Below are 24,158 nucleotides of genomic sequence, written 5' to 3' on the forward strand. Positions count from 1 at the left end.
ATAATATATTCATTGCATAGTTATATTCTATTAAGTTGAATAAAAAAAGCATGTATATAATAAAACTACAATGTAATATATTGTAGAAATAATATAATAAAACTACAAAAAACAGATTTAATCATTAAAATAGATATAATGGTGTCTACTATATATATATCACTGTTTTAAACTGCATACGTTAATTGAATATATTATTCTGCTTGTATTAAGTGTTTAATATTATCTATTTTTTATTTATAAAGTTTAAATTGGTAAATAAATATTGTTTACCAGAATTGTTAGTAAATAAAATTTAAATGCACTTTTTTTTTAATTTGTCATTTAAATTAGAGCATATGTACTTTATTAAAATTAGAGCACATGTACTTTATGATTAAAAGAATTTCATTTTAATAGCAAAATTGTATAAGTAATTCAAAGTTTCCGTAAACAAAAAGAAATCACAAATTTTTATGGCATAATTAAAATTTTAAATGTACATTAATTTTTGAATTCTACAATAAAATATTCAATTACAAAATAAATTTGTATATTTTCAAAACTGTTTAAATTATTCAAAAAAATTTTTTTAAATAAATATACATATTTTAAATCTTTAAAATTTCTTATTATAAATTTCATCAGGACATAAGTTTTTAACATTTTTTTTTCTTCCCAAAAAGTTTTCATAACATTAATAAAAAAAATTGTAAAAGAAAAACGGTACCAAAATATGTGTAAATATGTATATAATTTTAACATTATAATCTTCATTTTTTAAATATGTATTCAATAATTATTCTAATTTCAATTAAAATTATGTTTGTATATATGTTTTTTTTAATAATTTGAATATAAAAAAGTTTTAATGCATTAATAAAACTTACTATAAGGTACATGCATATTTATAAAGATATGATTATTGTTTTTCTCGTACAGTTTCAAAAATATTGTTGAATGTCAAAAAATGTTGTTGTAAAGAGCCTAAATCACAAAAAAATAGAAATATTATTTAACATAAATAAAATGTTAAATAATTGAATATTTTGTACTAATGGTAAACTTTATTATTTGTGAATAGCCTCCACTACTTTTTTGTTTAATGGCAAAACAACATTGCATATCTTGCTTTAAAAAACATATGTGTACATAAACAAAAATGAAATTTAAGAAAATTTTAATATGAATTTATTATTAAATACAAAATATTAAGGCTTTAACATTTGTTGCCAATTTTATTAAATTTACTTCTTGATATTAAATTTTCTTCTGGCAATACAAATTATATTCAGGGATATCCCTATAAATTTCTTTTTGCAAAATTTTTAGTAATTATTTTCAAATTATAGACGTAAACTTAAATTACAAAATATAGGTAAAATATTTGATGTTCACTGAATGTAATATTTACCATATTATAACAAAAATCTTAATATAGTTTTTATTAATATTTTTATATTATCGTATAACAAAATTATACAATATTTTCGTTTCTTACTTCATAAATTATAGAACAACAAACAAAATTGTTCAATGTATTCATTTAAATAATTTCTTCCCGAAGTTATTTCACATATTTTCAAAATTAATACAATAGTCGTTTCCAATATTTTTTAAAAATAAATAATTATAGTTTACAAATGAGAACCAAACAAATTCATAGGAAAATTAAAAGACCAAGTTATACAATTTTATTTTTGTTATAAGATTATGATTTTGTAAAACATTCGTAAGTTGGATTCTTTAACTGGTATTGATTTTTTTAATATTTTAGGTTAATTAAAATAACTGGACAATTGTTTTTTTTTTAATTATTTGACAGACAACCTACAAAAATATTTAAAATTAATAATATGTAAAATTATAACTACACCTAATTTCATTTTTTTAAACAATATGTTTTTATATTAAAGTAATAGTAAATAAGATAATGAAAATATATTTTATTCTATATAGCGACTACATTGTAGACCAAATAGATATTAGTATTCTAATATATTATCAATTTTTTTTTTCTTTTTTTGTTTATTTATTTTGATTTTATATTTCTAAATCAAAAATCATAGAATTTTTCGATTCAATATCGGATGATTCCGATTCAGTACGATTTTTATGGTTATTCTGCTGGTCAGATTTAAGATTCCCATTATTGTTTAATGACTTTAGGCCCTTCTTTTCTAATAATAAAGATCGTGCCTAAAAAGAAATAAATAATTAATTAGAAATTCAATAAGATAGTATATTTTAATAATTTGAAATATAAAATAAAAATATTCAATTCAAATACAAAATCTGGCGGAGTGTAACGCTATTTCCGGGAATAAATACGTAAATTTTTGGGTAATAAAATTTTACTTTTATGTATTTGCTGTTTTTTTGTTGAAGTTTATTTGAAATAACTCAATTTCTATAATTACTGTTTAAAAAATATTAATGTTCCTTTTTTTTATTTTACATGTATTTATTTACAATTAATTATTATTATTGTACGATCTAAATTCGATGCAGATCAAATTTCAGTTAAAATGATATTCAAAAAAATATTTACATGTAATACACCCATTATTCTGTTTTAAAATAGTTCATCAAAAAAATTCTTTCAAAAGACGAGAGGAATGCTTAAAATGTAATGGAACAGGAATTTTTAAAAAAATGCAGAAGTGGCCACTTTATAGCAGCAAAATAATACCATTTTTGCAATAACAAATTTGCAAGTAGAACTCTTATTTTTCCCGCAAAAGTATTATATTTCAGGTAAAATTTCTCAATTAGCTTTGCGATACGATTTTCGCATAGTATTATTTTATTTTCGCACTCTAAACATAGGAAAATTTGCGAAAGTTGCACAGCATAACACTACATTAGTGTAGATACATTTATGTTTGGTTTGTTTATTTTAAGATTTTTAAAATATTAAGAATTATATTGCAGGGGGGCCAAGAAAAAAATGACATGATGAATTTGTAATGAATAAATTTTTAAATTGAATTCTCATTTTGTCCCCTCAATAAATTTGGAAATAGGATTTTATTATCTTAATGGTTTTTTATTTTTAGGTTTAGAGTCCAATTAGAACTCAAACCGGCACCCAACATGACTACTTTGAACATTCTTTACAATTCATAATTGAATTTTCACTAACATAAAATTAATTATAATCATTCATGTACTGATTTCATTGCAAATGTATTATTACATAACAGAATTTTAATAATAATTCGGGGCGTATTTTCGATTTTATTTGTCCTACAATTCAAAACAACATTTGAATGATAACAATAATTGAAGAAAAAAGCTTTAAAATACTTAGATAACAAGTCATGCTAAAAGCAATTAAAATATATTAAATGAACTACAAACAAGAGTACAAACAAGTACATACATATTTATACATACATATATCTATATTGTTTGTAGTAATGTCATTTCAGTGTTCGCTTTTACAAAAAAAGTGAATAAAAACAAACCTTATCATCATAGTCAGCTGTATCGCCTTCGCTATTACGCCTTTTCAAAGCTCGTAATTTTTGATTCTTTTTCTTCTGATTTTTCTTACGTTGACCCAAGATGCTTGAATCCATTCTAAAAGAAAATAAACATGAAAAAATCAAATTTAGAACGACAAATCTTTTAAATATCTTTAAAAGCATACATGCATAAGTAAATCATTTATGTTTATTTACAAAAATAAAACATTAAATATAATGAAGTTCATATTCATGTTACGTACCGTACCCAAAAAAAAGTTGCCAAATATTTAAAATTGTTGTAATTTGTTATCTAAAAGTATATTTCAGCTAAAAATACATCTTAATGACCCAAAAAGATTAAGAAATAAATTCTTAAATCACTCAAAATAAAAAGAACTAATTAGGAACTTTAAAATATACTTAAGAGATTGTTACATCAGTTTGGTTTGTTATTACAGGTTTGTTTTAAACTCTCATTTTATTTACTGGTATATTCAATATAGATTTTATTAATTATTTGAATCAAACAAGCATTGTTTTTCAAACTCTCTCATATTAGTTAATCGAAGTTAGTACAATTATCGTATCGTACTAGACAGACTAGGAACAGAGTTCAAGTTATAAATTTATGAAATATTAAATAATTTAAAAGAATTGGCAACCCTTTCAAAAATACTTGAACAAAATTTAAAAAAAAAGTAAAAGAACAAATTAATTTATTCTATATGAAATTGAAAATTAAAAAAAAAGCGCAACAATTTTTTAAGCTTTTTCTAATATTAGACATGAAAAGATATTTTGTATAGCATAAACAATTAAAATTTTATTTATAACCCCTCTTTTTATATATTACTTCTCTCTGAATATTGCGTACACAATAATATTATGCAATTATGTGTTTTGTTATTAAAATATTGTCTAATGATTGAAAAAATACAAAATATAAAGAGAAAATTCGAAACTTAAAACAAAAAAGAATAAGGTCCCTTGCAAAATGCGGATATTCGATGTTCAAGTCATATTTCACGAGTATATAATTCTAATTATAAAGTTAGCATTAAAAATGTGCTAAGAAAGTTAGACACGGTAAAAAAACTTATAGAATAGTATTTGTAATATAACGACAAATACTTTACACTAATTTATGTGCGCTCCATATTTCTACAATCTAAGTTCTTACGTAAAACAACGTGCCACAGTATAGTTTAAGTACGTAACGTATAATTAATATTAAATTAGACTATATTGAAGAATATTTACGTAGATAACAATTCTGATAATAGAAAATGAAGTACTTGTTTATTTAATGTAGGTATGTTTAATAAAAACATTCTAGAAGAAAATTTTAATATTTAAAATAAAAAAATAGATTTGAAATCAAGTTATATTACTAAGTATATAAAGAATTAACCGTAGAAAAATACAAACATGTATTATAGTGCTCATTTATGATAATATTTAATAACAAATAAATCAGACGATCACTAAACGTAATATACACTGCATACTTAATAGTTACCGAATTCAAAAAAAAAATCTCTAATAAAATTGATTGTTATTATTTTTCTGATAAAAATAAAAATTTAAGTTAAGATACTTATATAGCTCGATTTCAAAAAATAATATTTATATTGACAAAGCCTAGAGGTATTACTTGACTGTTGTTATCAATGATTACAAGAACAAATATTTATTTAAAAACAGAGTAAATAAATACTCAAAAATTAACACATTTTATTATTATGAGCAATATAAAAGTATATACCTATACCTTGTAGAATATTTAAATTTTTGAAAGACATCTCGTCTGTACAATAAGTAAATATATGAATATTTTGCTACTATTAACAAAAAATAAATTAAAAATATTTTATAAGTCTCATATTATGCGATTTATTACAAGCAATGTGATAACGTATTTCCAATTGAATTGTTTAAATTAAAACATAAACCTCTTTAGAAACAAGCAATGAAAGTAATTAGTGAAAATTTTAAAACAAAATTGAATTTAATTTAGTGATACTCATAACAAAACTCGTAAAGTTTTTACGAGTTCTGAATCATTTTAAATAGTTTCTATTATATGGGGTATTTATGCAGTCGTGACATAACTATTATATGAACGATATTTTAATTTATCCCGATTGTAAAAATACAAATATTAGCAAAAGAAAAATTTACTTTCACTCGGCAATGCGTAAACTAATTTGATTTGGATATTTTTATAACAAATGCGATATGAAAACTCTTCAACTTGACACGCGCTCCTAATCTTTTATTATTTTGTTTATTTATTTTATTTATTTTCATAAAAAACTAATATACTTATTGAAAATTACATTTTATTTTTGTGTTGTTCATCGTACGATTTCTGTTTTTGAATTGTTAATATTCTTTTTTATATCAACACAAAACTGAGCATAAATAATGTCATAATATTTAAATTAAAAATATAAAAAAGATAAAATTTCAAATAGAAATAAAAATGCTTATTTAAAACAAAACAAACTTATACATACATATATGTAATATAACGCTTTGGAAATTGAATTTGTAAAAAAAATATTGTGTAGGGCTATTTCAATTAGAAAAGTTAAATAAATTTGTAAAGCTAAAATTAAAACAATGACATAAGTATAATAAAAAGAATTTTAGAAATGGAATCAAAACATTGCTATGCTTTTCTTATGCCAATTTTCTAAACCCTAGTTACATTAGCCAAATAAAATTTAAAAGTAATTAAACAATAGAAATAAATTCGCAGCACCAAGACATTTTTTGCGATTCCATTATAAACAAAAATATACGAGTATAAGTATGCATATAAATTTGTTCTTTATACAACAACTTGCCAAAATTGTCATTTACGCAAATCTACCTTTTGCAAAGTTTTTTTATTAGCATTTCATAAACATTTTATATGTTTTTTTTATAAACATAGCTATGTGATTATAAATTTTCCTTAAAATATCTTTTAAGTTTTTTTTTTAAAGAAAAACATAAAATTTGGCAAGAAAGTGTGTTTATAAATTATTGCGTATTATGATTCTATTTTAAAAATAACACTATAAAATATTGTTTTTGTTTAAGAATTTTGACATTAAGTTTTCAATGTTTTGGGTTCCCCGGAAAAAAACAAGCTGAATAACAGGTACAGCAACTTGGCTCATTCAGAAATTATAATAACAAATTAATTTAACATACATAATATAAAATATTTGATGACCCTATACTAAACGGTCTTAAGATCGTTTTTCAAAATGGACCTTGAACTAATTTTGAAATATTTTCGTTGCAATAAAACTTTTACTAACTGACAGAATCTAGACAAGCGCTTATACTTATTACTTCACAGTATCTTTTGCAAATACAATTTTATTTAAAATAGTAAAAATACTTATAATAAATACATCAATTTTTCAATTAAATATAATTTTTGATGGAAAATAAAATTTTAGTCAAAATAAAAATACATGTGGCTATATTTCACATTTTTCATTTAAAATTTCAGACATACACTTGAGACATCAATTTGTTTTTCTTTAATAAGAGAATAAGCATAAGTAATGATACATATGTTTAAAGACCCCATTATAACATATGGTAGCAAGTATTTTGAGTAAATAAAAAAGCAATTTAAGACCATGATAAATAAATATTATAGAAATTTTCATTTTTGAATAAATGTTATTCTCAAAAAAACAATTCCATTTAATAAAATAAAGTTTGAAATAATGTTCAAAATTGCATAAGCCAATTAAATATGAAAATACTGCATTACGTATTTGATTTTAAGTGAGACCACTATAACAAAAATTTAAATTTTTGTAAATTATTTTGTTTTATATATTAATATTTTATTTTAATTATTACCTGAATAATTGTTTATGAATAACCTCACTAAATCTAACAGTCTTTTTGCAGCTTTCTGATAGTGAATGGCCACTTTCAAGGGCACCTGCATCATCTTCAATACCCTCTTCAGATATAACACTAAAAGATTCACATGGTTGTAAATTTTCAGTTGAACATGAATATTGATCATCAATAGATGAACAACTTTCTGAAATACTGCGGCCATAACGACTGTAGTGCTTTAGAATGCCCTTAAATGTCGGTGTGCAATCACTAATACTACGAGATTCCGAAAAGCTTCGTTGTTTTCTTCCACCAACTATTGAAATATTACGTTCATCCATATTTTCATCATTTTCACCGTCATCAGATGCTTCTTCTGCATCATTATCCGTTGTTTTTTCTGATTTCGATATTAAAGAAGATGAAATCAATTTTATATCATCATTATTCGCTTTAAGCTCGTCACATGCAGATTCCGAATATGATCTACGTTTTTTATTCTTCTTTTTTTTATTTTTGTTATTTTGATTATTATTTGAAGGTGCAGTTTTTTTTGCATTTCGTTGCTTAGCTTGCTCCACGTCAACAAATTTTTCATCATTTACCAGATCAATATTTTCATTCGATTCTGTTTTGGGTTTTATCTCCAATTCAATTTGATTAGAATCATTACAATGTTTAACTTCAATATCAAACTTATGATTTTCAATTTCATTTGCTTTAATCTCTAAACCGTCTCTTTTAAGATTACTACTATTAGCCAATTTGTTGTAGGAGTTGAAATTTCCTGGAGTGTTATACTGTTTCAAATCATGTTCATTCAAACCAGCTGAATATTCTGATAAACCATCTAAATTATTCAACGTTAGCGTTAGTATCACATTATTATCCCAAGCCTCAGCATCGACACTCTCAATTTCGTGATCGCTACCTTCATTAGATAATTTTAAATAAAATGAATAATAGACGGGGTAATATCCTGCCCCTAGTGAAATGAATTTCAAGTTAACATAGTTTTCAGATTTCTGAAACTCAACTGTTTGTGGATCAACATTTTTAACTTGCAATACAAAAACTAAATTGTTATCCAATGCATTACAATCAAAGTTAGTCACTGGATTATAGGTAACATCTGTTCTTAAGAAATCGTCATTAGTTTGTTCTTGAGTGATTGATTCAGATCTTGTAAATCCTTCATCTAAATTATCTTCGGAATTTATTAATTCTTCTACCAAAGGTACAGATTTATTTTTCCCAAAATCTTCAGGAGTTGGGGAGTCTTTGCGAGTTGGCGAATCAAGAGAACTGTTTTCTTCTCTTGGATCGCTTTCAACGCCACTATCTTCTCTATAAAGATCTTTAATACACCTTTCTGCTTCAGAATGAACTGGAAGAGTGACAACGAGCTTTTTCGTACTTTTATCAAATTTTGCTGAACCTAATTGATCTTTAACTGGATATGGTAAATCAATATTTAACCGGTATTTAGCCGGTTTTTCACTGTTAAAATAAAGTTTGCGTTCTGTCACATCCAAATTGCAATCAGCCGTAGTTTTCAACAGCGGAAGTTCAATTTCAATTACAAGTTCTTTAGGAATGGTTATATTTAATTTAGCGTCTAATTCATATGTCATTTCTGACATATCAACATCTCGGCGATGTTTTAATAAATATTTGGGGGTTGTATACTGATCTGGTTCAACATCTTTTGACTTATAAACTTTAGGAATTTCTTGCCCTGAAATGGATTATCAAAAAATTGAATATTACAACTAATTTACTTAGAATATTACAACTAATTTTCATATTTAAACAAATTAATAATTCACATAGAAATAAATCTATGCAACAAAAATGTGAAAATCACTGTAGAAGTTATAGTTTTCAAAAAATACTTAGGCATGTACCTAAACAAAATAGAAAAATTAGAATACGGAAATACACTAACAGATAGCTTTTGATTGCAAAAACAAAAATTGTTAATTGATTAAATAATATGAATTTTATTTGTGTATACTTAAATAGGTACTTGGGTATAGGTGGGTACATAGTTGACACTTAAGTAGTATTAAATTTTTAGAAACAAAAATAACTGGAAAATTACGTTTTTACTTACATATAAATTTTCTATTGCAGATATAGATTAATAGATATAGATTTAATTGACTAAACCTACTTATAAGGTAAAATGATTTAATCCTGATTCAAAAACTTGTCATAAACATTTTATGATGATGTTTTATCTATTATTAAATACATGCATATATGCATATATATTATATAAGAATGCCTGTATTATCTATTAAACAAAATTTTAAAAAGAGAAAATGCTTACCTTTTCTAACCTCAGGCATTGGAGGCATATGTTCATCCAATGGACTAGATTCATATTCTTTGGAATTTTGATCCATTAACCTTCTCTTAACGGTTACTTTTGGTACGCCTTTATATTTAAGTTTAGGAAATTTCAAATTAGTACGATCTAACTGAACTTTAAATTCGCGTTCGACGGCATCACATGCAGTATTTACCAAGTGACGCCTTAGCATAGAATTACGTTCAGCTAAATGTATAGCATCAGGATGAAATATTACATCATGAACAACACAACGATTCTTTTTATTATCAAAATCTGGTCGCGGTTCAGCTTGCGCATATGGTAATCTCCAAAAAATTTCCTTTTTACCAGTTTCTTCATTTAAACGAACTTCATTTGATGGTTTATCTATCTGGTCGTTTGAAGCGATATTAATGAAGCATTTTATTTTACCATTTGATGAAGTTTTTATTACAAAATGTGGTGTTGGATTTAAAAATGTTATATCAACACCTCTTTCAGCTTCCAATTGTTTCATTTCTTCTTGATATTTCATTCTCGTACTAGGATCTGACATCTCTTTACAATAGTCAGAAAACATTTTACAAAAATCTTCTCTCTTAAAAGCATCACGTATAGAATCAAATTCTTGTGGTGTTATATCTAAATCTTCCCAATTTTTGGGTATTCCATCTTGATCGCGATTTGATGTACCGCAGTTTGTTTTTGTCTTACTGGAAGACATTTTCTAAAAAATTTTTCACTATTTTTACTAGTCTCTAGTGGGCCTTTTAAAATATATTTTAGTGTTTTATGCCCTATTTTGACGGATATTTTATTAATTAAATTTATGTAAAAAATTTTATTAAATATTTTTCTTATTAATTTAATTTTACTTTTTTTTTTAACTTTTGAAACAATGAAATTTATTTTGAATTACGCAAGGAAATATTTTTTATTTTGTTTGTCAAAATAACTGAAAAAAAAATCTATAAAATTGATCAAACACACTATTGCTTAGATAACAATGGCGAAGTTTTAATTTTATATCATTGAAAAACCGGCACAATTCGGTAATTGAGGATAGGTAGTTTTTTTATAGTTTCACACTAACCTTCATAAATTTAAAAGCAAATTTAATATTTCGCTATTAATTGCTTATTAGATATTATTTTATGTTATTCAATATCCAATAAATTTTTCTAGTTTCTAATAAAGATTTTTGAATATTAAATATAATATAACATTGAATAAAGAATATTCCTCAGAGCTTCAAGAAATCAAACTGAAAAATGAATTGCCTACGTGCTCTTTACTAAAAATATTTCTCCTTCCTCACTTCTCTATTTTTTCTTTCTAAAAAAAGTTAATAAGTTTTCGGTGTTAAAACGAAACTTCGCGAAAGTTTTTATTGCGCGACTTTTTTTTATATTGTTTACTTTAATTCACTTGATTATATTCAAATTGAACTTAAATTTTATAAAAAAAAATTGACAAACGCAAAGACTTTTTAATATTTTTTATATAATGCTCTTCTGATAAATGTTAAATAGTTTAAAATTGTAAAATTTTCACTGAATATTTTTAGTTTGAAAACTTTTACTCCATTCCATATGATACGAATTACATATACATACCCATTACATCCCAATAAAATCAAGGAAAGTCATATCCATATGAACGAAGAAGGTACGAAAAGAAAACATTGCTGGTTCGTGAAAGCCATATAAATTTTCTTTCCCTTTCTAACATCACACCTGATTTTTGTTATCATTCGTTCTCTTTCAAAAATGCATTTTCCGGTACATCTGTAATATTAGAATGAAAGAGAAACGGAATATTTATTTTTATTCGTTCGACATAACATAACTGTCAATAAACATGTGTTCGTCAAAAATTACTGATATGATTTTAACGAATGTTTTCACATCCATGTGGTGTTACCATATTATTATAAAATTTACAAAATAAGTTTTAATTTTTCGTATATACTTAACAATACTAATTGTTTGGAGAAAAATTTTATGAACTCAAATATTTTTCTCTTCTAATTTTATATAATAACTATATATAATTTGTTCCTTCAAATATAGTAAATCACCAATTTGATTTTGCTTTAAACACCAAATTTAAAAAATTTTCTGATACACATATATTTAGCAAAAAACGATTGCAATGTTTTTATTAACGAATGTTATGTTTCAATTTTTTATTGACGAATGTAATATAATTATAAATATTAGGACCAACTATTATAGTCGTGAAATACCTTAAGGTAAGCTATCAAATAATGCTCGATATTGCCCCAGTTTTCGCTAAAGTCTAAAAATTTAAAGTTAACTATACATAATAGATAGGTTAATAGGATAGGCTGAATGGTACAAAACTTAAAGGACTTAAAATTTAAAATGCATATATGACCAAAGTTTCCAAAAGTTACCGAAAGCTAGATAGCTAAGGATATTATGATTATATGCATGACATTTCATACATTGCACATAAACCACCTTTAGATACCTTAACGTCATTATAGTTAGCGCTACTAGTACATGATATGTTTAGAACACAAAAAAATTTGGTTAAAAATTTGTAAAATATGTGGAAACTACTGGAATAAGTCTTGGTTATAGTTAGTCTTAGTTATAGAAAATATTATTCCTCTTTAAAACGTAAAGTACGTTAAGTAATATAGCGAAATGTCAATTTTCAGTAATTTTTTTCTTTTATGTCTCGCAGGCTAGCTAGAAACCAAATAAAAATCTTTGAAAATATTAATGTGAACCAGCCGTCGTTTTATTTCACGGCAACATCAGAACGACAATAACAACGAAAAATTGAAGCATATTAGTTCTTGCATTTTATTAATTTTTATGTAAACAGAGGCGAAAAAAATTTTCATGAAAAGAAAACGTCAAAATTTAACGAAGATTAACTGATAAGGAATTTGACAAATAACTTGTTTTCTTGACTTTTTATCAATTGTTGTATACATACATATTTTTTCTTTTGAAAATTTAAAAACTTCTTGAGTTGTGTATGAAAAATTGGTGCTTGAATGACTAAACAAGAAAATTTAGCTGCAAATTTATGTGGCATATTAGTAAATCAAGGGATTAAAGAGAAAGCTATAGAATGGAAAGCGCTTGGGCAAGAGCAAAATGGAATATTATTACTATCTTGCATTTTTATACCACCTAATGAAGAGGAAAATCGATATTCGGTAATTGGTGCTTTTCTTCCCAAACAAAAGTATTTTAAAATATTTAGAAAATTTGAAAAGTGTATAAATCCTATACAAGCCTCAGTAAATGTTATACATTCATTATTGTTGTATACTACAAAAACAGAAATTCATGATGAATCTTGTGAACGAACTAAATACGAATATCAACCATTTATTGTAGAAATTAAGTCAACCGAGAAAAGTGAACCAATTCCTTTATTTAAAATTGGTAAAGAGAAACAAATAATGTGCCAGTTCCTATGGAGAAACAACAACAGCAATAATCCAATAGATAAAATTTACCAAGACAAATTTTTGATATTTACTCATGAGGAATCAATATTGCTGTATACTAGTACAATTAAAAGACGTTTAACAAAATCAGATGTTTGCAAAATAAATTTTGATGATGAGACAACATGGTATTTTGATTCATCAATTTTGGTTACTGAAACTTTGGTGCGTAACTTTAGCTGGGCTCAATGGGATTGCGAAAATCAATCTCTTTATTTTATTCACATGAAGCAAACTGTTTTCAGTTCTTTAGAAGGCCGAAAGACTGAAAAAAATGGAGAATCTAACCCAACATTATCTGCTTATCAATTTAATGAAAATTTGCCAACAGAAACAGTTTTAAATATACCTCTAAATCTCCCCAAGCTTCCGCAATCCTCAACAAGTTCAAATATTTATGATGATGAAACTATTCCTTTGCAAATCCACAATAATTGCTTAAAATTAGTTATATTGGCAGATGACTCAGGAATGTTTTTCGTGTGCCACTATTATTTTTATCAGCCAGTTAAACCACCAACCGAAGAAGGATTTGCAGAAAAAGTGGATACAGTACATTTTGCTTATTCAGTAACGGTGTTGCATCACGGATGCGTGATACATTGTGTAATGCCTGAAGTTCCTTGGGACATTGGTAAAATAATGAGGCCTACTTTTGTTTTACATGGTGATCATCACTTATTAGTTTTTCAACCGGGTCTATTTGCACATTTGTTAGATATTGGACATACGCATGAACCTGGGTGTCACATAGTATGTCCAGCCTTTAATAAAAACCAATTTTCACATCTTGTTCCATGCAGGAAATGGAATGGCTTAGCATTTGATTCAGTTACCTTAGACTTGGTTTCTTTAAATGTGCCAAAATATCATTTGATTGAAGCTTTTCGTAATGATGAATCCATTGATAACCGGCTAAGTATTTTACATTACTTTTTGATACATTCCAATGACATGGATGTGCTAGCAGAACTTTTAAGCATTATAATGGAAAAGCCGCTTTCATTAGATACGGTTCCATTACTAAAGGAAGCTCTTCTTGCCGGAAGTTACGCTTCTTCAACAAAGTCGTTACCGGATGAAGCGGTAGCTTTAGCAAAATTATTACCTTTCACTACTCTAAATTCACGCAAACCATCGCATGCTAAAGTTTCTGATGTTTCTGTTGGTATTTCTCATGAGAATTTATGGAATACAACAATGATGTTGTTGTCTCCACAACAAAGACTTTCACCTTACCGTTCAGATATGTGGACTAAACTTTGGGATAAGTTAAACGATAATAGCAAAGAAAGGAAACGTTTTAATTCAGAACAAGTTTCAGAAAAATTAATTTTTTCTTTAGTGTGTTATCAACCTGAAGCTTTGTCAAGATGTACAACACCTTTATCTCCTGGACCAACTGCAGGAAGTATTATGGAATTTAATATGACATCAAGGCGATTTCAAAATGATTTACTTCCTTTTATTGAGTTTGAATCTTGCACAGCCACTAAACAGGAACATATTATTTCTGTTAATTTAAGAGAACTAAGTGTACATTTAGTTAAACATTCAGCTAAACAAAATACCGGATTCAGGTGGTTAAGAGAAGCATTTTTTGATAAATCTCAAACATTTACACATGTACATTCTGTAGCTTCACAATATGTATCTGCTCAATTGGAAATCTCTCGGGCTTTATGTGCTTTAACCTGTAGAGCAGCAGGTATAGATGCCAGGTTTGAAACTGCTCGTGGTTTTCAATTGATTGACCAAATGAATCATAATCAGCAACATTCATTATTTTTAATACTAGAAAGATACTGTCTAGCTGTTGAATCTATAGCTTTTCCCTTACCGCAAGGATTTTCATCATTCTTTACATATTTGGGTTATCGAGCATTATCATTTGATATGTTTATGCAATATGTATCAAATCATGTTTTCGAACTACAAGTTGATGTAATGAAAGTAATTTTTAATGATATAGCAGACACAAAGGAGGGAATAAATCAAAAGCTGTTTCTTTTATCTGTCCTTCCAAAATCTAGAGCTCAAAGACTTTTAAAAAGTTGGAATGATCCCATATCATTAATGATACGTGGACGTGAACATGCTAGCAATATACTTTCAGGCAATGCAGTTCAACCGAAACAGATGTATACGGGTTCAAATAAAAGACCAAATGGACTATCATTAGAAAATGATTTACCTCTTGATACATTTTTAAATCTTTTAACGGCTAAAGCAAGTCTCAATGAACTTGATTTTAATTTATTGATTGAAACAACAATTAAACGTTAATTTTACAAAATATAGTAATAAGTTAAAAAGTTAGTTAAGTTTTACTATTTTTGTTTGAAATGTTATAAACATTCCATGCTTAGATCTCATATACTTAAATAATATTGATATATCCGTAATAATGTGCAATTTTTTAAGAATAGAAGCTTAGCTACTTATCAGTGCTATTTAATACTCTTTCATTATTTATAATAAGGTATGCTAGATATTTTTATTTAAACTAGTTTTGTAAGTTTTAGTAAATAAGTTTAATTATCTTAATCTGGAATTTATATTTTAATCTGAAATTAAAATTTTAAATAAATTGTAACAAAAAGTCGATTTTGCTTATGTCAACTTTATTAAATTTCCCAAATTTTTATACAGATTGCTCAAAAATTTAGCATGCATATAGAAAATTTAGCATACAAAGGATTTCATGGTACACGAAATCTTTTTAAGCATTTTACAAAGTGATACGTAGAATCGTTTTGTATTGGTCTAAAAATTTAGGTTCTGCAAATGTACCATACTTATGGATGTTTAATTTGAATTTGCTTAAAAAGATTTGATCAATTATAAATTTAATTATTCTTTTTTTGCTTTTTCGATAATTAACTACATATACTAAAAAAAAATGAACATTGGGGAAAAAATGAACATTGCGAAAAAATAATTCAAAGGAGAAACTATGAAAACTTAAAAGCATGACGGTTCTTTGAATTTTTTGCTGTTTCTATCCGATCAAAAGAATTTACAAACGTAATTTAAATACATACATATAAACATATGTATGTCCAAATTTAATTAAAAAAATTTTATAATATTTAGTCATCAATCACTTTTTTTTTATCAATGCCCACTCATAACTCCTTATATCCTTTTTGAAGTTTTCTCTTTTTGACAAATTTTCGCTTTAATTTGAAATGATGTCCTTTCTTTGCTATTTCCTTTTTGAGTGCGTTCCGATTTTTTTTTTGTTTACAATAATATTTTTTTGATAGAATTTTTTCTTTGGAAATAAAAAAGCATAAACGAAAACAATAAATTAAATTTTTTTTTATGAAAATTAAAAAAATTTTTTTTTTGCAGTAAAAGTTTTTAATAAATGTTAACATTTCTCTCTTGTCCTCACAATAATGAAAAAATAATTAATTTGGCTTTGTTTGAAACGGAGACATGGAGTGAAAATAATGCACAAAATAGCCTTCTCAAGTTTTTCTACATGTGGATTCAACAAAGAGATAACGAAATATGTAAGTTTTTAATGCAAACTAGAGTTATTATTAACTTTTTTATTAAGAATTCATAGTTATTTTTCATATTTTATTCCTATTAAGTGTATTAAGATACCAACTATTTCGCAAGGTATTAGTAATACGGAAGAAAATTTGCTTTATTGTTTTGATAAATTTGCAACATAGTAGTTCAGTTTTACTTATGTGTGTTGTGTTCTTTTACGTTGTTATATAGCTAAACCTTACTTTATAAAGTATTGAAAAACTCATTCAACAATATTAATAAATTCAGGATATATGTATGATTTCATGTGAAATTAAACTATTCCTCATTCTTGCAGAATATTCCTAAATATGTGTTAAGGATTGTAATCGCTAATCCATAGTGCATAATGTATTTCCATATCGCGTTATATTAAGTTATACTTGTTTTTCATTAGAGGACATAACTAGGTAACTGGTAAATTTTAATCGTTTAATTTTAGTTAAAAAATAATATTTTAAATTTTATTTATTTAAGTTAGCAATTACATAATTACTTATAATACATTTACTATAATGCATTTATTAAAACATGTAAATATGGAGAAAATTAAATAAAGCTTATCAAGACATGATATGCACCGTATACGGAAGGAGTAATAAAACAAATATATTTGTCACTATATTGTATGTTTTTTTAAGAATAATTTTACAATATTTATGACTTCTTATTCAATATGATATTCAACAATAAAATTTAGTTTCATTTTGGCTTTTTGATGAATCTCCTTTCAGTTCATAAATTTTGAATATATGGGAAAATTGTATTAGTATTATAGTAGTAAGTTAGTTTATATAAAAATACCTACATACATGTAGAAAAAAACTGCAACCTTTTTTATATTTTCATTGATTAAACCATAAAAATACAATTCGCTTATTATAAATTTGCCACTCCGTTTGTAACGTTAATAAATATTGAGTTGAGATATTGTAAATATAAATATACATACATTAATTCTTGCTCCATAAAATCTGACCTTCAAGTTTCAATCAATTGAGCTTTTATAACAGCAAACAATAGTATAACAAGAATTAATTAATTCAAATGATTTTTAAGAAATTAAGAATTATTTGAATATTCTAGTGTTGCATTATTGCAATAATTTGGGGTATTATTTTGGATTATTATGCATTTCCTTCAAGGTATGCACATCAATTAGTCAAAACAGGGTCGGTAAACTTCATCGCACGGCGGAATAATTTCAAAATAAAATTTTTATGCGCGTCTCACATTCTTGTAACTCTTGTAACATTGTAACTTATATATAACGCTTTTATTAAAAATACATAATTATAGAAAACATATTTTTATTAAGAAATAAATTCACTGAAAAATGCAGAATAAATTTCTGCAATAAAATATGTTTCTCGCATTGCTTCCGTTACCCCACATTTTGATCATCGGTCACATTTCGGCACCCTTACTGTTAATGCTTGTTGATTTTTCTTAAAATAATATTGATGCTTTGGCAGGCCGTCCGAAAAGTTTCAAAGGGTTTCAAAGGGTTGCGATGTGCGGACCCCTGAATTAGAACATCATTAATGCTGTTCACCTACATGATATGTGAATATGCATACACATATGTATGCATACATATACATATATATTCGAGTACTCATATATTCATATAAATTTACATTGTTGTGTATATGAAGTTCTTATTAAATTTTGTACTTTCATACATACATACGATGCCTTTTCTATAAAAACCGCGTATTTTTGCTTGTAAATTTTAATTTGAGTTTTATAATTTTTCATTTCTTTTCTCCAGAAATTTTGATATATGTATGTCATCTTTCAATTTAATTTCCTTAAGGATCACATATTTGGCTGTTAAAATTCTGCATTTAGTGTGGATGTGTTTTATTGAGGTTGAAACTATTAAGCAATTTTTTTTCTATTTTCCTTTAATGTTGTTTTAATATAATGGATTGCTTATAAAAATTCCAATAACACAAAAGAAAAACAAAATCCGAAAATTTTATTGTCAAAGAGAAAATTTGTTTTTACGAGTATAAAATTTAACATTTTAGGGCTAAAACAAAAAAAAAACTTTTGACATTGATTGAATATCTTTTTTTTACAAAATGAGAAGAATCTTTCGAAAAAGAAGAAATTTATGAAAATTTTCTGCAATATTTAATATGATATACCGATGATTAGTTATCTCCAAGCTCTATATCCGTGTGTAATACATTACGAGTTTAGAAATTAATTTTAAATACTGATGGAATTAGAACTACTCACTCTTCAACACTATTCAATCACAATCCTTTCTATTGTAACAAAAATATGAAACAAAAAATTTTACGGATATTTCTTTTAAAATTAAATAAAACATAAGTTTAGCTTTCAATAATATTTATTATATAGATGATAAAACTACAATTTCGAAAATTTGTCACTATACATTATTTTTTATTTATAAGTATTTTAATGGCTCTTTTTGATATATTATGTAATATATAATTTAATTATTAGTTGAAATTTCAATATTACAGTATAACTTTAATCATTATTATAGAAATTAAAAAAAGAAAAATGAACTAAATTTTTATACATACATTTACATACATATGATAATCGATGAATCGATAATCGCTGAATAATCGATGTTTACTTAATACTTACATATAATTGGTATCAAAATTCACAAGTTTTTTCTTTACAAAATAAACTAATCAACGTATTTCGAAAGAAGCATTTCAAGAATTATTTAGTTAAAGAAAAAATTCGAAACTTTTAAGAATGCAGTCAAAATTTGTTGCAAAATGTAAACAAAATGTACAAACTCGTTATCCTCATTAAATTAGTCAACTTGTTCTAAATTTTGAACGATATTTTGATCTACTGCCAACCGAAGTTATTTAAACCGAGGTTGTAGTTGACTAGCAGTTATAAATATTAATGCCAATATTTTGATTTTGATAATGATTTTGGAAAATAGAATCATAATTTATAGTTCAAAAATATTTCTTTTAAAAATTGTATGTATATATGTGTGCATGTATGTATTTTGCTTTTTTCTCATAACAATTTATCATATTAAATTCGAATTGTCTTTTTATTATTGATAATTCTAATAATGTACTATAGTCTATAATGTATGTATTATAATTTCAGTTTTTGATATCTAACTATATATAATATTTTAAATGTATGCATGTTGTATATTATATAAACATATACATTTTGTGTGTTTGTATGTATATATATACAATCAAAATTATTTAATCGAATTCTTTTATGATTTGATCAATTTTTTTTTGTTTCCTGAGATGTTAACGAAAAGGTGAAAAAAATACTAGAAATATGGAAATGTACCAAATTTTGATAACTCAAATCACCGAATTACTAAATTCACTGAATCAAAATGAAAATAATCGATATAAAATTTTTTATTTTGGAAAATCTTTCAGAAATAAATGGCATTTCTTAGCTTTTTATTCTAGTGATTCGGGAGGCTGCCTAAACCATAAAATTATGTGTCAATTTTTAGTAAATTTTGAAATTATACCATTGCATTACAAGGTCATGTCCTCGTATATGTTTAAATAAAAACCCCTAACTATACTATACAAGAAATTAATTGAATGGAGCAGTTATATTGTATACATGCATATTTATTATTAGGGGAGATGGCTTAAGGTTTTCGTTTGGGAAATAATCATCAAATTTTAAATTTATAGGTTAGTCCTTACTCTCTTACAATACAGTAGCATAAAAAAATGTGTCTTTTAAAAACTACTCTCAATGGTTCTGGAGTAACATCTGAAACTGCATATTTATTTAGAAAAACAGTTTGTAGCTATTTTTAGCAAAATCCGATTTTAAAAAATTTTGATTGTATATGCACACATGTAAATTGGAATTTTAATATAAAATACATAAATCTATTTTTTGTTTAGATAATATTTGTATTTATAATGAAATACCTTTAAAATCGAATTTGATAAATAAATTTGATTTTACATTTTTATTACAATTACAATATAATAATTTAATTTATTGAATATTTACTTTTGAGCTCAATTTTTTTTTTTTGGTTTTGTATTTTAATTTTCAATGATAATTAATTTTTGTTTTTTTTTTTTTATTTAATTTTATAACATTTTTATTAAAAAAATTCTAATTATTTCATCACAATTCACTTTGCATCGATATAGTTTTTTTTTGTTAAATTTTATTTTAACATTATTTTTACAACAATTATACAATACTTTATTTTTTATGTATTAATTAATATCCGTTAACTAATTTTTAATTAAAATAAATTGTTTTCTTTTAATTGTTCTGCAGTTTGTTATAACATTTAAAATGAATCGGTCACGTTTTTTTGTCAAACATAATATTTTTTTTTAATAATAAAATTATTTACTTTCATTTTGTAATATTTTTTTTTCCATTGCAGTTATTATGAATATATAATAAATTTTTTTTTGTGGTAAAATTTCAACTTTTTTCATTTATTTTATCACAATAAACATGCTATTGACGAGTTTTTTTTTTCAATTTTTTTTTTAAATACTTTTATTTCTGTGCTAATTAGTAAATTTATATAATGTAATAAATTCGAATTATTGTTGATTTTATTATGCATAAAAGTATACAACTATATTACGTGTGTGTTTGTTTGTGTTTTTTTTAATGTGATGAAAATTTCTGAATTAATCCTTGAATAATCTGGTGATCTTATATATGAATAAATGAGTAAAAGATGTCGTGTTAATGAGACTATTGAAAATTTTACTTACTTTTTGAAAGTGGATTTTATTTTTATTTCTTTATTTATTCATTAATTTTTTTTTCTCAAAAAGAGCTTAATAGCTCATACAGAGTTTACTTATTATATTCAATTTTAATATTTTTCAAAAAATTGAATATAATATACGGTTTTGATTTTTTTGCTATATTTAATGAATATTTCAAATAAAATGTTAATTAATCATTAAAAATTAAATTGTTTTATTGAATTTCTTCATTATTTTATAAAATAAAATTTTTGTGCAAAATTTAATTCTCTACTACAGAATATTATTTTTGGAGTACATATTATATCACAATATTAAAAGATAATTAGATTAAAAGGGTTTATTATATTCCAAATATATCGTATAGTATAAAGGAATATAACATATTAAAACAAATATTCTCTTCCATTTTGTATTATAGAACTCAATATAACTTTTGGTTTTTGAATTTTATTAGTGACATACATGCTTGCACTTTTAAACTAAGATAAAATTGACTAATGAATAAAACTTGAGTTCGATAAGGCAGGAGTATGATTTTAAATTTATTTCGGGGATTGCATTTTAAGAAGACTTCAAAAATGTATGTCTTAGTTGAATGAAATTCGATAACCATATTACTACATAATTGATTTTTAATAATTTATAAGCACTATTCAGTACTTATAAAATTTACATAATATTTTACTGAACTTTAAATTTAAAATCAACATTTGTTGCACAAAATTATATTGAATCAATAAAATTTACAGCATAAAGGCTTAAAGAAAAAAATTATTTAAGAAAAGACTTTCATTATTAAAAAAAAAATTGTAGAATTTTCTGCAATTAAATTGAAGATCAGAATAACAGCAAATAATAAATGTTGTAAATTTGTAGAACCGAGGTAAGAGCCCCCCGCGACCGCTAATAAGGATCTATTGTACTTCCTCCAATCCCCCTTGTTTCCTCCTAGCTTTCGAATTATACTTCCAAAATATCAATGATTTAAGATTTGGAGATTATGTACTTGGCATCATTACGTCGTATACTGTATATATTTGGATTTTTTTCCATTTAAAAAACGTGAAATGCTATAGAATAATCAAGCTATCTTCTTATTATGTTAGTTTATCAAATTGCATATGGTTGCCCTTCATAATTTAGCCCAATTGTTATAAAACCGTTTTAATATTACAAATTATTTTATTAATAAGCATGTATTGTAAAAGCAGAATATTTTATATTTGCTCGGAATACAATATACAAGGGAATTTTTATACTTGGTAATTCGTGTGTAGAGGAAAGTAATTTATTTAAAATTAAAATTTAACCAATTTGTATTTGTTTGTAATAACAAAGAATGATTTGACAATTTTGATTAATTCTGCTGTAATTGGCCAGTTGGTTCTAATTTACAAACAATATTGAATCCATTTCCCTTTATTTGAAAATTAAATTGTTAAGGAAAAAAGAAATGAAAAAAGTAGAAATTTCAAATTTTGATTACCATACAAATTTTTTTTTTTGATTTATTGTGTTTGAGTACATACAATTATTATTAATTATTTTCCTATATTTATAACTCGTTTCTTTGTTTTTACATAAAGTGTGTATTTCTAAATAATTATAGATATAAATTCATTGAAGTCAAATACATAATTAGTATATAGCGTAAAGTTTTTTTTTTTTATACTCATCAGTGTCTTAAAGCTATTTTTTTTTTAATTTTTTATTTATTTAAATTCTTCAAGTATATTTTTATTCTTAAATGTTTTTTAGGGTTTTTTGTTTTCATATACTTTTGTAAGGGTTTTGATTTATAACTACTATATAAAGATATTTTTGTAATTTGTGTATTATATATTATAAGAAGCTTTTAAGTATGTATGTATAGATATATATGTATGTATGTCTTTATGTAATATGCTTATATATATAATAAGATTATTAAAGTTTTGGACCTAATTTTTCTGATAAATTGATAATAAATATTTTTTGTTTGTATTTTTTTTCTAATTTTTAATTTTAAAATATTGTTGCTTTTGATAAAATTAATTACCATTTACAATTCAATAATTTTTTCTCTATATAAATTCTATATGTAATTATATTTTTGTTTTTTTTACATAATAAAGTTTTGATATTTCAATTAAACAAATTTACCTTATAATTATTTAGTTTTTAAATATATATTTTGTTATAAAATAAAAAACATATAAAAAAACTTTAAATTTACATAACGCTTATATAATATTAAAAAAATTTATTTATTTAATTTTTTTTTTCATTTTTCTTACCATTTTTTTTTTACAAAATAACTCACAGTTAAACAATTACATAATTACCTATATGTATGTATGCATGTTTGCTTTTAACATTTATTTATAATTTGATCCCTAAACTTAAGAATTAAATGTTTTTGTTTTTTAAATTTAATTATTATAATATGATATTATTATTATCTATACATAAATATATATGTACTATTCTCAATTTCAAAATAAATTCTAATTTATTATTATTTTTTTTTAAAAAGCCTATATAAAGCAATAAATTTTATTGTTTTTTTTTTTATTTTAAATTCATCTATTGAATATTGCAATCATCATTTGCATTTTGTATTTGTTGTTTTGTTTTCCTTGATGATCGTCGAATTAAGGACCTATAATATGAGAAGAGAATAAAGAAAAAAAAATTAAATTAATATAGTATACAGGGTGTTTCGCATTAAG

The 24,158-nt window shown here is 24.4% G+C and overlaps 3 protein-coding genes across 4 annotated transcripts in view; 1 reads left to right on the forward strand and 2 right to left on the reverse strand.

Moving 5' to 3' along the window:
• Positions 1 to 696: 696 nt before the first annotated feature.
• On the reverse strand, positions 697 to 11,283 carry LOC129611076 (protein kintoun). Its single transcript, XM_055524006.1, has 4 exons — positions 9,646 to 11,283; positions 7,326 to 9,048; positions 3,450 to 3,564; positions 697 to 2,178 (listed from the first exon to the last, which is right to left on the reverse strand). Exons 1-4 carry the CDS (start codon positions 10,370 to 10,372, stop codon positions 2,023 to 2,025), a joined length of 2,721 nt encoding a protein of 906 aa, XP_055379981.1. The 5' UTR covers positions 10,373 to 11,283; the 3' UTR covers positions 697 to 2,022.
• Positions 11,284 to 12,616: 1,333 nt separating this feature from the next.
• Positions 12,617 to 15,559, forward strand: LOC129610947 (protein pigeon). Its single transcript, XM_055523784.1, has one exon. It carries the CDS (start codon positions 12,683 to 12,685, stop codon positions 15,428 to 15,430), a length of 2,748 nt encoding a protein of 915 aa, XP_055379759.1. The 5' UTR covers positions 12,617 to 12,682; the 3' UTR covers positions 15,431 to 15,559.
• An 8,356-nt stretch (positions 15,560 to 23,915) lies between these two features.
• LOC129611029 (GTP-binding protein Di-Ras2) overlaps positions 23,916 to 24,158 on the reverse strand; it is a 134,652-nt gene continuing 134,409 nt past the window's right edge. For both annotated transcript variants that reach the window (XM_055523939.1, XM_055523938.1), the window contains exon 7: positions 23,916 to 24,088. In XM_055523939.1, coding sequence (XP_055379914.1) covers positions 24,013 to 24,088 — 76 coding nt within the window. In that variant the 3' untranslated portion in view covers positions 23,916 to 24,012. The remainder of the gene's footprint in view (positions 24,089 to 24,158) is intronic.

The sequence above is a fragment of the Condylostylus longicornis genome, unplaced genomic scaffold (genome assembly GCF_029603195.1).
Source record: "Condylostylus longicornis isolate FDR11 unplaced genomic scaffold, ASM2960319v2 ptg000048l, whole genome shotgun sequence".
NCBI classification, from domain to species: domain Eukaryota; kingdom Metazoa; phylum Arthropoda; class Insecta; order Diptera; family Dolichopodidae; genus Condylostylus; species Condylostylus longicornis.

What these genes read in the sequence shown, in the direction of transcription:
- LOC129611076 (XM_055524006.1), bottom strand. Translation starts at nt 10,372, where the DNA reads ATGTCTTCCAGTAAGACAAAAACAAACTGCGGTACATCAAATCGCGAT. An exon ending in AATGCCTGAGGTTAGAAAAG is followed by an intron (nt 9,049 to 9,645) that starts GTAAGCATTTTC and finishes AATCCATTTCAG; the next exon opens with GGCAAGAAATTCCTAAAGTT. An exon ending in ATTCATAAACAATTATTCAG is followed by an intron (nt 3,565 to 7,325) that starts GTAATAATTAAA and finishes ATTTTCTTTTAG; the next exon opens with AATGGATTCAAGCATCTTGG.
- LOC129610947 (XM_055523784.1), top strand. Translation starts at nt 12,683, where the DNA reads ATGACTAAACAAGAAAATTTAGCTGCAAATTTATGTGGCATATTAGTA.